At 34.4% G+C, this 15,312-nt stretch overlaps 2 protein-coding genes across 2 annotated transcripts; one reads left to right on the top strand and one right to left on the bottom strand.

Moving 5' to 3' along the window:
• Positions 1 to 1,468: 1,468 nt before the first annotated feature.
• On the top strand, positions 1,469 to 2,934 carry LOC105783587 (pathogen-related protein). Its single transcript, XM_012609135.2, has 4 exons — positions 1,469 to 1,863; positions 1,942 to 2,074; positions 2,158 to 2,459; positions 2,546 to 2,934. The coding sequence occupies exons 1-4, from the start codon at positions 1,720 to 1,722 to the stop codon at positions 2,687 to 2,689; spliced, it is 723 nt and encodes a 240-aa protein (XP_012464589.1). The 5' UTR covers positions 1,469 to 1,719; the 3' UTR covers positions 2,690 to 2,934.
• On the bottom strand, positions 2,868 to 6,405 carry LOC105783586 (hypothetical protein). The gene is made up of 3 exons (XM_012609134.2): positions 5,368 to 6,405; positions 4,681 to 4,805; positions 2,868 to 3,363 (listed from the first exon to the last, which is right to left on the bottom strand). The coding sequence occupies exons 1-3, from the start codon at positions 5,957 to 5,959 to the stop codon at positions 3,043 to 3,045; spliced, it is 1,038 nt and encodes a 345-aa protein (XP_012464588.1). The 5' UTR covers positions 5,960 to 6,405; the 3' UTR covers positions 2,868 to 3,042.
• Positions 6,406 to 15,312: the final 8,907 nt, after the last annotated feature.

Raw genomic sequence — 15,312 nt, 5'->3', positions numbered from 1 at the left:
GATTGGACTGGACCCAAGATGAATTAATTCTAAATTCGTTTCTGAATTAATTCACTTGTGACATTCATGGTGTGATTTGTCGAAATCCCGAGTTAGTCACTGACCATGCGTATGTAACTCATGTGATGTAATATAAGTGGAGGCTTATGTTCTAAAGATGATTGAGCCGATAGTCGGTATGTTGGGTACATGACTTGTGTATGGCATGGCTTTAGTAGAAATAGTGGAATTTATAGCTCAATTAAAGAGTTAACGATATCCTCTCATTGGCATTTGTGGATTGATAAATATGGAACATGACCACAGGTTTCTTTTTCTTGAACAAGCAATTTATCACAGTCATTTGTTGATAGTGATCATATTAATCATTAAGAAGACAAAATGGTGACAATGAGATAAAATAAGATTATATTGAATGAACAAATTTAACTCAAAGGAATCAATGATATCATATGAGAGTAACACACACATGATAATGTCATTGGACAAAGTAGTTTGATGAATTGCTTTCGTAAAGAGTATGCAATAAGGAGTTTTCAATCATGGTACTTCTTGTGGACTGACTCCATGATTAAGTAATTGCAAATTATCTAAACGATGCCTCTGGACATAATTGCAATTACTAAAGCCTAATAGTAAATGTCCTATTGGTCCCTCAGCTAGCTCAACAAAAGCTCGATCGGACTGCATTTGAGTCAAAAGAAAATTCTATGACTTTGGAAATAATTTAATTGAGTTGATTTATTCGATGTGGAGTCAAATTGGGCAGTCGTAAGAATTTTTTAACTAGAGAATTTGATTATGCAATTTTCTTGAAAATTTAATTTGAAAAATCCAACTGATTTTTGGAAAAATTAATTTTGATCAAGTAAAATTAAATTAATTAAATTAATATGATATTTTGGAAATTAATTTTCAAGTGAGACTATTGGCCCAATGAGTAATTGAACTTGAAAATTGAACCTGAGATCGTAAATTGGACTCAGGAGCCCAAAACCGAGATTAAGACCCAAAAACTGGTTGAATCGAGCCTGATATATGAAATCGAGACGACAGTCCAAGCAGTGGCTGGACCGGACCAATCGAACCATCACTAGCTCAAAAAGAATTAAAATAATTTTTTTTTTAAAAATTGGTGGTGCTGCCCATAAAAAAGGCACCACCCCTAAACATACCATTTTCGTATATAATTATATTAACACCCCATTTCAGAATTAATTTGTTTTTATAATATTAAAGTAAAAAGGCAAAGTTATTGTGTTGGTGGTGATAGAAAACCATGTAAGTACGTAACCTTGGCCCTGGCCAGCAAGGATTTGCGCTGTCAACTTTTGACTTGTTGCTCACCACAAACAAGTCAATCATTGATTTACCATATAAGCAGCCCTTGTTTGTGCAAGTAGTTGAAACTCGGTGGGAGCTTAGAACCTTTTCTTGCACGAGAAAATGGATTCTTCACTCACTGATCAAAACCCCATTTCAGAATTTTTTTTTATATATATAATATTAAGGTAAAAAAGCGAAGTTATTGTGTTGGTGGTGATAGAAAACCATGTAAGTACGTGACCTTGACCCTGGCCGCCAAGGATTTGTGCTATGAACTTTTGACTTGTTGCTGACCACAAAAAAGTTATCATTGATTTACTATATAAGCAGCGCTTGTTCGTGCAAAGTAGTTGAAACTCGGTGGGAGCTTAGAACCTTTTCTTGCACGAGAAAATGGATTCTTCACTCACTGATCAGCAGCAAGACAAGTACCGTTCTTACTTGCATGGAGAAGGTGAAAAGAATACCAACTGGAAGCTTGGTGCTCCTCCAAACTATGACACTGTTAACAAGCTCTTTGAAGAAGGCCGAACCAAGGTCTTTCTTTTCCTTTTTATCTCTCTGCAAGATGCACATACTATACATACATTGTATATCTGATTTGTTTGATGACAGATATGGCCTCCTGCATCACTAGAAGAGAAGGTCCAGAACCTTGTGAAGACATGGGAAATGGAAATGTTCAATAAAATATCCTTCCCTGACTACAAATCAGTGAAACTACAGAATTTTACAGTCAGCGTGAATGGTATCACTATTTCCTTCAGACTTGATCTTGTTTTTTGTCCAAAGATAAAAAGGGCTGATTTTGTTTTGGTCATAATATTTTAGGGACGAAACCTTTGAGTTTAGAAGAGAGTAGGAAGCTGGGAGGAGGCTATAATTCCTTTATGCAAACCACCTTACCAGAGAACCTGAGGGGCTATAATCCAGCACAAGAAACTGAACACTCCTCTCATCTTGCCTTCACAACAGCTTTCCCAAGAGGATTCGCTTTGGAAGTTAGCCAAGTCTACTCTGGCCCGCCAACGATTGTGTTTAAGTTCAGGCACTGGGGGTATATGGAAGGTCCTTTCAAAGGCCATGCCCCTACTGGGGAACTTGTTCAACTATATGGAATATCAATTTTTGAGGTATAATTTAGGCCCCTGGTTTTCTTTATTTTTGAATTTGTGTGGAATTATATAAACATATTCTATGTTTTTATCCATTGAAATAGGTTGACGATGAGATGAAAATCTTGAAGGTGGAGTTCTTTTTTGATCGTGGGGAGCTGCTTGGAGGTCTCATGAAAGGTGAAAAATTGGCTAGTGGAACTGACCAAGCGGCTTTGAGCTGCCCATTCTTGAGGAACACAGGGTAGCCTAGCTTTGATGGGTATGCATGAATTGCAGTGTTCAGCTTTGATGGGAATGCATGAATTTCAATGTTTGAGGAATAAAACTGATGGATCATTACATAATATAGAATAGTGATCTTCCATTTACTTGTGCCGATTCACTTATGCCTGCCATCTATATGTATCTGTAGAAATTAAGATGTACAAGCACAAGAGCATAACATGGCCTGGTTGTATTTTTCAGGACGAATATAGTTTTGGTTTCTACATATTGATTCTTGGTTGAAAAAGATAGTGTAAGAAATTGAATTTCGATTACCTGATCCATTAATTTGCTGTTAATGAGACTGCAGAGAAGTAACATAGTGTATTAAATTTTACACTGTCCACGGCAGAGAAGTTCGATAAGGAGCAGCCCCACAATATCTAAATAGACCTTCAATTTCTGGGCATCCTTTGGGATATGGGACTGAGCGATGAAAGGGATCACGACCTAGTTTTTTCCTCTTAAGTGATCCCATACATCCATATGGATCTTCTTGAAATTGAGTTCTCACCAATGCCTCACCTTTCAGAGCTGCTTCTATTGAAGTTACTGGAGCTGGGGTGCCTCTATACAAGAATCGTGACTCTGGGAACCCAATGGCGGAGCGATGCAACTGCGCAAACCTCTCTTCCTTGAAATCATAGCTTATAACCTGATTCCAATTCAATAGGATTCAAAAGCTAACTTATAAAGTGAAGAGTTTAATAAGGTATGTAGTCCACACTCATACAAGAAGTAGGAAATGTTAAGACTTTTGAACCCCTCTCCAAAAAGACCTGTTGAAACAGGCACAAAACAGGAATATAACAGAATGCGCAAGGAACATAGCTTTAATATACTTGCTATAAAAAAACAACTAGCAGGTATATGTTAAATAAAAGATAAACAAGAATCAAGTACCTTGCACCTTTATGTAACATGTACTCGAAACAATGGACTTCCTTCTCTATCATCACAGACATATAGAAGCAGAGAGAGCTTTAACTATAGGTATACTCTTTTTTATAGAGCTATTATATCTTTATGCCTTCAACATCAGCTACTTCACAAATGAGAAAAACATGTACGAAGCTTTTTTATGTGGAGTACTGACTACCGTAACTCATGCATATAGACACTTGAGAAAAAACACTCTCTCCAAGCAATTGAATTTGTATTGTGATTTCAACCTTAACTCAAGCTATTAAGTTGTAGTGGAGGACAATTTCCTCAATCAAGTGAGGATGTGTTCTGATTTTGAATTTAATCCAAACCATTGAGTTGCAGTGGAAGGCAATCGAAGCAATTATCAGAGATAAGATTTATCAACCCATGGCATTATTTTCAAAGCTTAACTTTGACCCAATTAATCTAGGACCCATCTAGGAATTGTGAAATTCGTGCTTGGTGATTAAGTTGTATTGAAAATTAAAGGACATGAGCAAGACCCTTTTTGGACAGTTTTAGATGAATCTAGAAATCAAAATTTTTAGCAAAAGGCAAGTTAGACATATGGACACATACCATTATTGACTCATACCCGAGTTCATGGAATAAGGAGGTTAGTTACTTCAACTGTCTTATGTCGCAACTTAGTGATTTAGATTAAAGTCTATTCTAAATCACAAGATGTTATATGAACCGACTCAAAACCCTTTTGATTTGATTAGCAAGGGCTACACTGGACAACTTTGATGTAAGTATATATTCAGGAAATCTGATGTGTTGAGAATTAAATGAATTATTCCTGTACATGGCTGCAGTCATACTTATCTGGGTGATCTTTCTGGTGTTCAATGCCCATATCAATGGAATTGAATCATTAATCTTATACTTATTTTGTGCAAAGTGTAGCTCAACAACAAATAGAAACCATTGATTAGTTAACTACCAGTTATTCTTTTACCCTAGCTAGATATGCTGATAGAAGGTAAGAAGAGGAGGAGGGGAATGTAAAAGTAAGAAAGACCAACAAATTTAGAACACTTACAGTTAAGTTGTGTGGGTATGTCCCAGTAAGCTCACGAAACCGACAAACAGTAAAGAGAAGATTCTCAAAGCTATCTCTTGCATGCTCCTCTGTTAATGCCCTCCACTTTAAACTTTCTTCCTTCCCTGAAGAGCAATAAAATACAATAACAATGCCACTCAGACGATTTAAAGCCTTCATGCTATAGAAAAAAAAATTCACGGAATAAAGGTAGACAAGAAGGAAACCCATAGAAATTGACTAGGGAGTAGAAATTGCAGTAACATTCATTATTATTGATCAAAAGATCAAGGTAGTTCTTCGGAGCAAAAAGGGAGCTCTTCACTTTACTTGAAGGCATAACTATGAATGTGGAAACACAATTAATCAATAACAACATCTTCACGAATGCAATACATAATTACTTCATAATACAAGTATAGTAGGTATCCAGTACTCCTCATAAGAGTAATCCATAGCACCAGTACCTTAAAGGTTTTAAAGGTTTAGATTCGGATTTAAAGAATAGAGAACATACTGGTACTAGAAAAGGATTATAGGATTTACCAGGTAAACAATCATAGCAATCATTATGTATTGTCAAGTTTACATCTCATCCTTCAAACAACGGGAAATTTGAACAAAAAATAATGCGAGATATTATAGTATAAACTTAGGAAAATAAAATGAGTGAATGAGTTTACATACCAAACCATCCTTCGGAGTCAGCAACTGTCCAATAACTCTGCGCCTCACTACGAGGACCAGCATCTTTCCGAGTCTCTCCACCGCTAAAAAGAAGCAAAGCCTCATCATCTAGTGCAGTGCTTTCTATCCCTTCTTTTATGTGAGCCAAAAATGTGGCAGCCTGGCCTGGATTCTTCTGATAAGACTCCAAAAACCAAGAATCCTCCTTGTCAGCTTTTTCACAACTACTGCTTGTATAAACCGAATGCCCAGCAACCATTACAAGATTCTTAAGCTTAGCAAAGGGATAATAACTGCCAAAGCCATCATCAAGTTTCATATAATTACGCAGCACCCTATAGTGTTGCTCATATAGAGATAAAACTATGAGGATCGTGACCCCGAATGCCAAGGAAATAGAGAAAACAAATAGTGGATGTAGCTTGTAATAGTAATGAAGCCGATTAGCCCAGGACTTAGCCATTCTAACAGGGTAAATTGATGATTTTCTACTTCTGGTTCTTTTGATAGTTCCTGATTCTATATCAAAGTCACCCCTTGGATATGCATTGAAGGACTTAGGATTGTTTGAGCCAAACGGATATTTATTCATGATAATTCAAATCCAGCAGAAAAGCATCGAGATTTATGCAAATGAACCATACCCAAATAGGCAATTGGACAGATTTAACAGATAAAGATTATGATTTCAGATTCAATTCCAAGAAGCCAAGCATAAACTACTTAAAAGGAAAGACCCTGATCATCAAAGTCGCAGTTCTTTTTTTTTGCAGTTCTAAGGAATATAAAAAAGGGGTTTGCTTCTCCTCGAACTGTAAACTGAGGAGAAAGAGCAGGAGTAGACTCACCAAAATCCTGTTAATGAATTAGATGAGAGTTTTAATTTAGGATGAGAATGATAGTTTATCTGTTACGTGGAGATAGCTAAAGGATTTTAGAAAATCAGATCCAGAGTTTCAGAGATGTAGAGATGAATTCGGAGGTTAGACTTGGAACGTTGAAATCGTGCCTGGTGAGAGTGAGTGAGGGAACACTAGTTATTAACAACACGCTGAATTTTGGGTTTGCCTTTTCTTTTGGCCCAAAGACTAATCCATTTATTAACAACACATGATGGAATCAGTCAGATTACTGATTCAATCAATTCAATTGATTCACTGTTTGATAATATAAAACTATATAATTATTAAAAATAGGAAAGAAACTTAAAATAAAACTTGAACCAGGCCCAACTATTATTAGGCCTGCACCCAAAAATAAAATAAGCCCATACCCAATAATAAAATAACATAGGTTAAATTTTGCTATTAGACCTTGTATTTTTGCATAAGTTGTGAATTTAGTACCTGAACTTTAATTTGATCATTTTCATTCCCATACCCAATAATAAAATAGGTCAATTTTTGCTATTAGACCTTGTATTTTTGCATAAGTTGTTGATTTAGTACCTGAACTTTAATTAAATCATTTTCAGTCCTTTATTCTTAGAATTTAAAAATTTTGTCCCGACCAAATTATAACAATTAAATTCATTAAGTTAAGTTCATTATTTTTAAATTTGATATGTCAAATATATTATTATATGTGTAATGCTATGTCTGCTTATTATTTTCATATATTACTCACAAAAATTAGCTAATAGATTTAACGATTGTCGTTTGTATTAAGAGTAAAATTTTGAAATTAAAAAAATATAGCCACTAAGAATGATCCAATTGGTGAATGTGGACTAAATCTATAACTTTACACATAATATAGGACTTGTAACACCCTATACCTGACTCGATTACCGAATTGGGGTACTAGGTATCATAGACAAACCGTAATATTTAGCTACTTCAATTTTTTTTAACGACTCAGACAACGCCAAATTATAACCCAAATATATATATCAAGTTTATTCCCACACCTTGACTAAACAACGTATTTTGAAAAAGAAAACAACTTCAATATATTCTATTTATTACAAGTACCAGAATCTTATAATTTCTCAGCTTGCTAGTGTCATACGTTGACCCTTACTATGACTATACCTTAAAATCAGAACAATACACATAACCAATTTCCTCTAAGGCGTAGCCTTTCAGGGTACCCCTCTATACGCATGATACAATTATGGTGTCGTTCGGATGAGCTTGGGGGTGTTTGGCTTGTCCCCTTCACACGACCCTTAGTTAGTCTTTGACCCTGCATACAAGGCAAAACCATCGTAAGTTCAAAGAACTTAGTGACAACCAGTACAACACTACTAAAAAAGGCTCTATGTATTTTTCAGGAATAAAATAAAACACAAAATTTAGATCTCCTTGAGTATCTTAAGAAGTTTCGCCGATTTTTCTGGCGTAGTCGTTGCCTTGCATTCTTTGCCAGCAGTTGGCGGACATATCCACTAATTGGTCATGAGTGTGCTCTTCCAAATAACAAATTCTTCTGGAGCTTGACAATCTCCCATTTCATCTCAAATTCCCATTAATAGCTGGTTTCTAACGATTACCCCTTTCTTGGATTGTCTCTGGTGGACTTCCACACTTGGTAGTCCCATGTGGACTTTCCCACGCTAGATAGTCTCAACGAACATCCTCTTTCTTGGTAAATCACTAGCGTACTTTCCACCAGGGGTAATTTATGGGGAACTTCCCTATTAAGATAATCTTGTGTGAACTTTCCCGTTTCTGGCGACCTCCTTACCGAGGAACACTTGGAATCAAGCTTGAAGAAACATTTCGCTACCCCACAGCCCATGATGGTTTATACGTCAACTCTAGAGGACTCAAAATGGTGGATACTAGATTTTCCAATTCGTTGAAGGAATTTCTCCTTCCTCTCATATATACCTGTGTTAAGACACTTCTATCAATTCCACTTAACGTCACATTTTGGCGGATCCTCTTATTATCCCATTTTCCCGCATTTTTAGATGCACCACGATCATCCTATCATACAACTTGCCTCGCGAATCATAGAGTGACTTCTCCTTTTATGCCCTAGCAGGCTTCCGGGTTTACTGTCTTGGCGGACTTCGTTGTTGCCATAATGCATACTTGTCCGCCACTGGATAATGCCATGACTAATCATATGATGTGAACTCGATTATGAGATTGAAACTCGATTTATGATTTTATATTCCCGATCGTCTAAATAGGTACTTGCTCGAATAATGGTAGAATTATGAAAGAAAAATAAACAAAAGGGTAAACTTGGATATAATTCACGAATATAAACAAACAAGAAAAGAACCGACGTTATGAACAACATGACCCAAATTCTATAAGGTTGTTTGACACTTGAAAGTTTGAAAATAAGAAGACATTGACTCGCTATCTATAAAGAGATAGGAATCAGAGATATAAGTTGATTGTCGCACTTCAGGAAATATGAGAAGGGAAGTAATAAGACCGGGTTTGTTTTCAGTGCCATAAAAATGGAATTCTTGATAAGTTTGGGATGTTTTAAAAGAACAAAGTGTTGGATCGCCGGTACGCCCCGTGGCTCAACGAAACAATTATTCTGACTATCATCAACCACGGATCCATGTATAAGGAACGAATCGAGTTGAAATAAGTTTAAAAATATACCTTCTTTAGTGAAAACGTTGAAAGGATGTTGCTGATTTGATGTTGATTCGAAGCCATAACAAAATCGTCTCAGCCTCTATGTAGTCCACCCCATCAAAAACAAACAACCACTTTCTCTTGACCTTTTCATAGAGAATAATTAAAAACGTTGCTAGACATTTATTTTATTAAGTTGGTAACCCTCACACACTAAGGGATTATCATCCTTTTATCCTCTTTGATATCATATATTAAAAAGGAAAATCAGGATTATGCTATTATTAATAGAGAAAGCAAATGGAAAGTTAGAAAAAGGAATTATATTCTTTCCAAAAGAATATATGATTATTCCTTATTAATAGAGAAGACAAATGGAAAGTTAGAAAAAGAATTGTATTCTTTCTAAAAGAATATTAATTTTCATTTCTTTTATATATTGATCAAATTAATTAATATAATTTTTATTAATAAATTCGATAAAATATATACAATTAATATTTTGTATGAATCAAATTCATATATTAATTATATTCTTTCCAAAAGAATATTAATTTCTATGACTTTTATAGTTTGACCGAAAGTAATTAATTTAATTGTTTGTATTAATAAATTCGATAAAATATATACAATTAATTTTTGTATGAATCAAATTCATATATTAATTATATCCTTTCCAAAAGAATATTAATTTTCATGTCTTTTATATTTTGACCGAAATTAATTAATATAATTATTTTTATTAATAAATTTAGTAAAATATATACAATTAATATTTTGTATGAATCAAATTCATATATTAATTTTATCTATGTTCTCTATTTGTGTACAACAATTTTGTGCATATAATGTGTTTAATATTTGACTATCAAATTAAATTAATTTAACAATTAATTTAATTCACGTGACAACTAAATACAATACCAAATGCATTTGGATTTTGTTCGTTTCAATTATAGGGTGTGACTCTGTAGGCTCTTGTAACATTGCTAGTAATACTAGAGCGTTTCTAACATTACAAGCAATGAGTGGCATCTAGTATTGCATCATTGTCGCCCAAGTTAGAAGAAGTCATGATGCGACATAACCTTTCTGTGATAATATTTTCAGGTATTATACCCTTTTATCCTTAATATCTAGATTGGACACAAGTCATGGAATAGTCACACTTGTATAATTCAAACTCATATTTTTTTTATTTTCTAAGCAGACTACAATAAACAAATAAGTGTGATATCTCATATCAACTTATTTGAGAATGACCATGTATTTCTAGTCTCACTCCATCAAGAGGCCTAAGACTCTTATTATGTAGGAGGGATAAATCCTATCTTGATCAACCATATCCCACTACATGGACTGTGGTATATCCAACATCAGTCTTTATAGTACGACTTGTTATGGTAGACATTTTGACTGTATCAAAATATACGACTCACTATGTTTGGACAATGATGATCTCAAATTTGAGGATCGTATACATAGTTATCACTATGAGTAATATTGTGACTATTACATAATAATGCAAGAAACCTACTCATAATGGGTCAGTCCAATATGTTGTTCTCTAACACATACTCACGTATTGATTTTGACATCCCTTTGTCAATGAAAATTCTTTGCTATCAATCAACTACACCTTAGTCTCAATGCACTATTGTTGTCCAAGCCCACAATAATACTTGACAAAGGACCTTTCTAAGAATAATAATATTTTCTTAGGGCTTTGTTACAATTTAGTTTATTTATATACACAGATAAAGAAATTGAAATAATAATGGTAATGTCTTATATCAACAAACAAGGTAAAATGAGTATGTGATTACAATCATCTCATGATTGGTCTTTGGTCATAATCTAACATAAAGAGTTGAAAGTTCAAAATGTATTTTAATCAAAATGGTCTAACCTTACAACAACGCCATGAACGAAATATATATAGGCAAAATAATGGTAAACAAATTGCCACAAACTAGCCATTTAATATCATTTCTAGATTATTCATTAAGCCCGTGACCATCCATGCACTTGAAATAGATATTAGTGGCTGCTCATTTATGTATTGGACCGAATTCATGCATGCTTAAGGGAGAAGGAATCTTCAAAGGTCAAATTCAACTCCTATGATGGACGGTGGCACTTATTATGCACGAAAATTATCAATAGCCATATTCTAGAAGGCTGCTTATTCATCCCCTCACTTGGACGGTGCATTTAAGAAAGCATTTTTTGATCGAATGGTCACTTATCATACCCACACGAACAACCAACTTGAATGTGAATGCATTTGATTCCCTTTGAATAAAATGAACATCCTTTTTAAAGCTTTAATTAGGTGGTTGGCCATTGGATTACCCTAGGACATATTAAAATATGCATTAGGACACACTAAATGCAATAATGAAGTTGTAATAAACTTGGACAGAATTTAGCACACTTTTGGGATAAATTAAACACGCTTAAAACACATAATAAATATGTAATAAAAAGACATAACATTTTAAGACATATTAAAAGGATGTTCAAATAAAACATAAAACAAATGCTATGGAATTATTTAAACTAATTTTGGGTGATCAGTTTTGGGCCTTAAGAGCCCTCAAACACCTTTTTGGGCTTATTAGCCTTAGCCCACATTTTAAGCTCAAATGGAAACTTCAGTTTTGGCCCAATTAAGGGACTCGAGATCATATTATTCCCTCCATCTTCAAAATGGTTTGTCCTCAAAACATCATAAGGAAACGAGTAATCAAAGTTCAAATGCTCAAAACTGTTATCAAATAGAACTTCAAAAACCAAAGCTTTTTACTCGAACTTTAGGGTCTCAAAATCTTTCAAAAACACATCAACCAAGTGATTGTGCACATCATAGTTCCTTCCTTCAAATCTTTCCTTATAAAAAAATAACATGCTTTCACGAGAGTGAGTATTAGGAACATGACATAAAACAAAAGAATGGTAAAGTGGGTTAGGAAATAATAATGCTGCTCATATTCTTTTTCTCTCATTGCCGAATCTTTTTCTCTCTTACACTCGACTCTTTTGATAAAAAAATACAACTTTTTTTTGGACATTTTCTCTTTTTTTTCTCTCAATATTTTTGTCTTTCTCTTTCTCTCCAATTTTAACCACCTCATTTCCAGAAGTTTTGACTCCTCCACCCTTGTTTTCTTTTTCTCTCATACTTTTGCACTTGTTTTCAACATTTCATTTTGTTTTGAAGTATTTCCCACATGCCCATCCTTCATTTGAATTTGATCTTCATACACTTGCTTTGGAGTCATTTGGTGCAAATGTAATGGACTTGCCATCTAAATTGAAGGTATATCAGTTGGTATAACCATCATGTATCACTTTTTGGTTGTATTGCCATGGTCTTCCAACATCACAAAAGATCAAAGGTATATGTCTGATATGCATCGGAACAACATCACATAAGATCCCATCGGTATACTTACCAATCAAAAAAGTAACTAACGTTTGTTTTGTCACTTTAGTCTTGCCTCCATCATTGATCCATTGAAGCTTATACAATTCAGGATGCTTTGTAGTTGGAAAACCAAGCTTCTCAACCAAAACTGAGCTAGCCACATTAGTGCAACGCCTACCATCGATAACCATACTACACACTTTACCATTGATGTGGCAACGAGTGTGAAATATGTTTTTACATTGTTGCTTATCTTTTTTGGATTGAATATACAAACTATTGAGATTGTCGGTATGCCCTGTGGCATAGCGAAAAAAATAATTTGGCGATCCACAACCATGGATCTATGTATGAAGAACGAAATGGTTTGAGATAAGGTTGAAGATATACCTTCTAAATAAAAAACGATGAGAGGATGCTGTTGATTCGATGTTGATTCCAAGCCACAATGAATTCATTTTGGCCTCTACGTAGTTGACTCAGTATTAAAACGAATGACAAAACTTTCTTGGAACTATTCCAGAGAAAAATCTCCAAAACGGCTACTAGACACTTTTTGTCAATTTTTATTTTAAAATACACTTACCCTAATTCGAGATTTTGGTATGCATATATTGAAAAGGAATCAAGTATTATAGAGAATATATGGAAGACATTAAACACGTTATATTATTTCCAAAAAGAATTATAACATATGAAAAGTATTAAAAACGTTATATTCTTTCCAAAAAGAAATATAACTATCATGTTTCAATGTTTTACCGAAATCATAACAATAATTTATTATAATAATTTCGTAAACTATATTCTATTAAAATTTTATATGAATCAAATTCATATATTAATTTTAACTATGTTCTCTATTTGTGTACAACAAGCTTGCACATTTAATTCATTTAATATTTAACTATCAAATTAAATTAATTCAATAATTAATTTAATTCATGTGACAGCTAAACACGATACCAAATGTGTTTCAAATTTGTTCATTTTAACCATAGGGTGTGACCCTGTAGGTGTTTGTAACGTTAGTAGTAATACTAGAACATTTCTAATAATACAAGCAATAAGTGGCATCTAGCAATGGATCATTTCTACCTAAGTTACAAGAAGTCGTAATTTGACATAACATTTCTGTGATAATCTTTTCATGTATTATATCCTTTTATCCACAATATCTAGATTGGACACAAGTCATGGAATAGTCTCACTTGTATAGTCCAATATCATAATTCTTGATTTTCTGAGCAGATTACAATAAACAAATAAGTGTGGTATCTCATATCAACTTATTTGGGCATGGCCATGTATTTCTAGTCTCACTTCATCAAGAGGCCAAGATATTGCTCCCATTATGTAGGAGGGATAAATCCTATCTTGATCAACCATATCCCACTACATAGATTGTGGTATATCCAACATCAGTCTTTATAGTACAACTTGTTACGGTAGATGTTTGATTGTAACAAAATATACGACTTACGATGTTAGGACAATGATGATCTCAAGTCTGAGGATCATATACATAGTTACCACTATGAGTAATATTATTACTAGTACATAATAATCCAAGAAACATACTCATAGTGGGTCAGTCCAATATGTTGTTCTCTAACACATACTGTTGCATTGATTTTGACATCTTTATGTCAATGACAACTTTTTGTCATCAACAATTACACATTAATCTCAATGCATTATTTTTGTCTAAGCCCACAATAATACTTGACTAAGGACCTTTTAAGAATAATCATATTTTCTTAGAACTTTATTACAATTCAATTTATTTATATACACAGAAAAAGAAACTGAAATAATAATGACAATGCATTATATTAATAAATAAGGTAAAACAAGTATGTAATTACAACCATCTCATGATTGGTCTTTGGGTATACTATAACACAAACTCCTTTTGATAACAAGGAGTTCTCATTCGATGAGAAATTCCACATTGTTCAACTCTTCGTTTTGTGGAATAAGCCCTTGCTCGTCCTCATATTCTGACTCAATCTCACCATTATCCTTAAGAATCATCAAGCTTCAGCTAGCCCATTGGCTAGCGATATGACCATGTCCCAAACACTTGAAACATTTCACATCACGAGTTTGGCCTTATTGCACTTCATTCTTGCCTTTATCATTGGCAACATTGGGCTTATTAAATTTAGCTGCTTCGAATTGATTCTTCACTTGGGGCGTCACATCTCTTTTGTTGGCATTTGGATTCCATCGAGAAGATGACCACGCATTGTCTTATTTCGGCTATAAAAAGGCCATTGTTACACTAAAAAAAGAAAAAGGAGATCAATAAAAAAAAAGTTATTTTCGCAACCAAAAACAGAGAACTCAATACTGAGAGCAATACAGTCGATCCAAAGGTTAACATCTGTAGTTTTTATTTTTTTACTCTTATTTTTATTATATTTATTTATTTACATACAAATAAAGAAAAAAAAGAGAAAAAGAGAGAAACGACCTTTAAGTGACGCCCAGATCACCGGGGACGGCCGAGGAAGTTGTCTTCGAGGACGGACAACCAAAAGCAGAAGGGTCTTCTCGAGATTTGGGGCTTTTTGGCGGTATTTTGAAGGATCTAAACCCAGATTTGGGCTTTGAGGGGTCGGAAGGACCAAAAAGAGGATTTTCCCTTTTTTCGGCCACCGCAGACTGCGGTGCTGTCGCTGGAGATCGGCGGCTGGTGCGATGGCTGATGACCGGCCGATGCTCGGACCCTGGCTGGACGAACTGGGGGGGAGAGCCTTTTTTTGAGAGGTTTTCTGGTTTTTTTTTTTAAAAAGGGAATGAAAAAAATAAAAATTTTTGAATTATTTTTGGCTTAAATAGCCTACTGAAAATAGCACCGTTTAGGCCTGGATCGACCCGAAACAGACCCGACCCAGCCTAGGATCCGATCGTTTTTATAAGGAGGGGTAAATTGCATTTTTAGCCCCTCCGCCTTGT

This window comes from Gossypium raimondii, chromosome 2, assembly GCF_025698545.1.
Source record: "Gossypium raimondii isolate GPD5lz chromosome 2, ASM2569854v1, whole genome shotgun sequence".
Lineage (NCBI taxonomy): Eukaryota > Viridiplantae > Streptophyta > Magnoliopsida > Malvales > Malvaceae > Gossypium > Gossypium raimondii.
Note: the sequence above shows the minus strand (reverse complement) of the source record. Positions and strands in the feature narration are given on the sequence as shown.

Excerpts from the sequence above, each read along its gene's own strand:
- LOC105783587 (XM_012609135.2), top strand. The coding sequence starts at position 1,720 with ATGGATTCTTCACTCACTGATCAGCAGCAAGACAAGTACCGTTCTTAC. Across the intron at positions 1,864-1,941 it reads TTGAAGAAGGCCGAACCAAG|ATATGGCCTCCTGCATCACT; the intron begins GTCTTTCTTTTC and ends GTTTGATGACAG. Across the intron at positions 2,460-2,545 it reads ATGGAATATCAATTTTTGAG|GTTGACGATGAGATGAAAAT; the intron begins GTATAATTTAGG and ends CCATTGAAATAG.
- LOC105783586 (XM_012609134.2), bottom strand. The coding sequence starts at position 5,959 with ATGAATAAATATCCGTTTGGCTCAAACAATCCTAAGTCCTTCAATGCA. Across the intron at positions 4,806-5,367 it reads TGACTCCGAAGGATGGTTTG|GGAAGGAAGAAAGTTTAAAG; the intron begins GTATGTAAACTC and ends ATTGCTCTTCAG. Across the intron at positions 3,364-4,680 it reads CATACCCACACAACTTAACT|GTTATAAGCTATGATTTCAA; the intron begins GTAAGTGTTCTA and ends AATTGGAATCAG.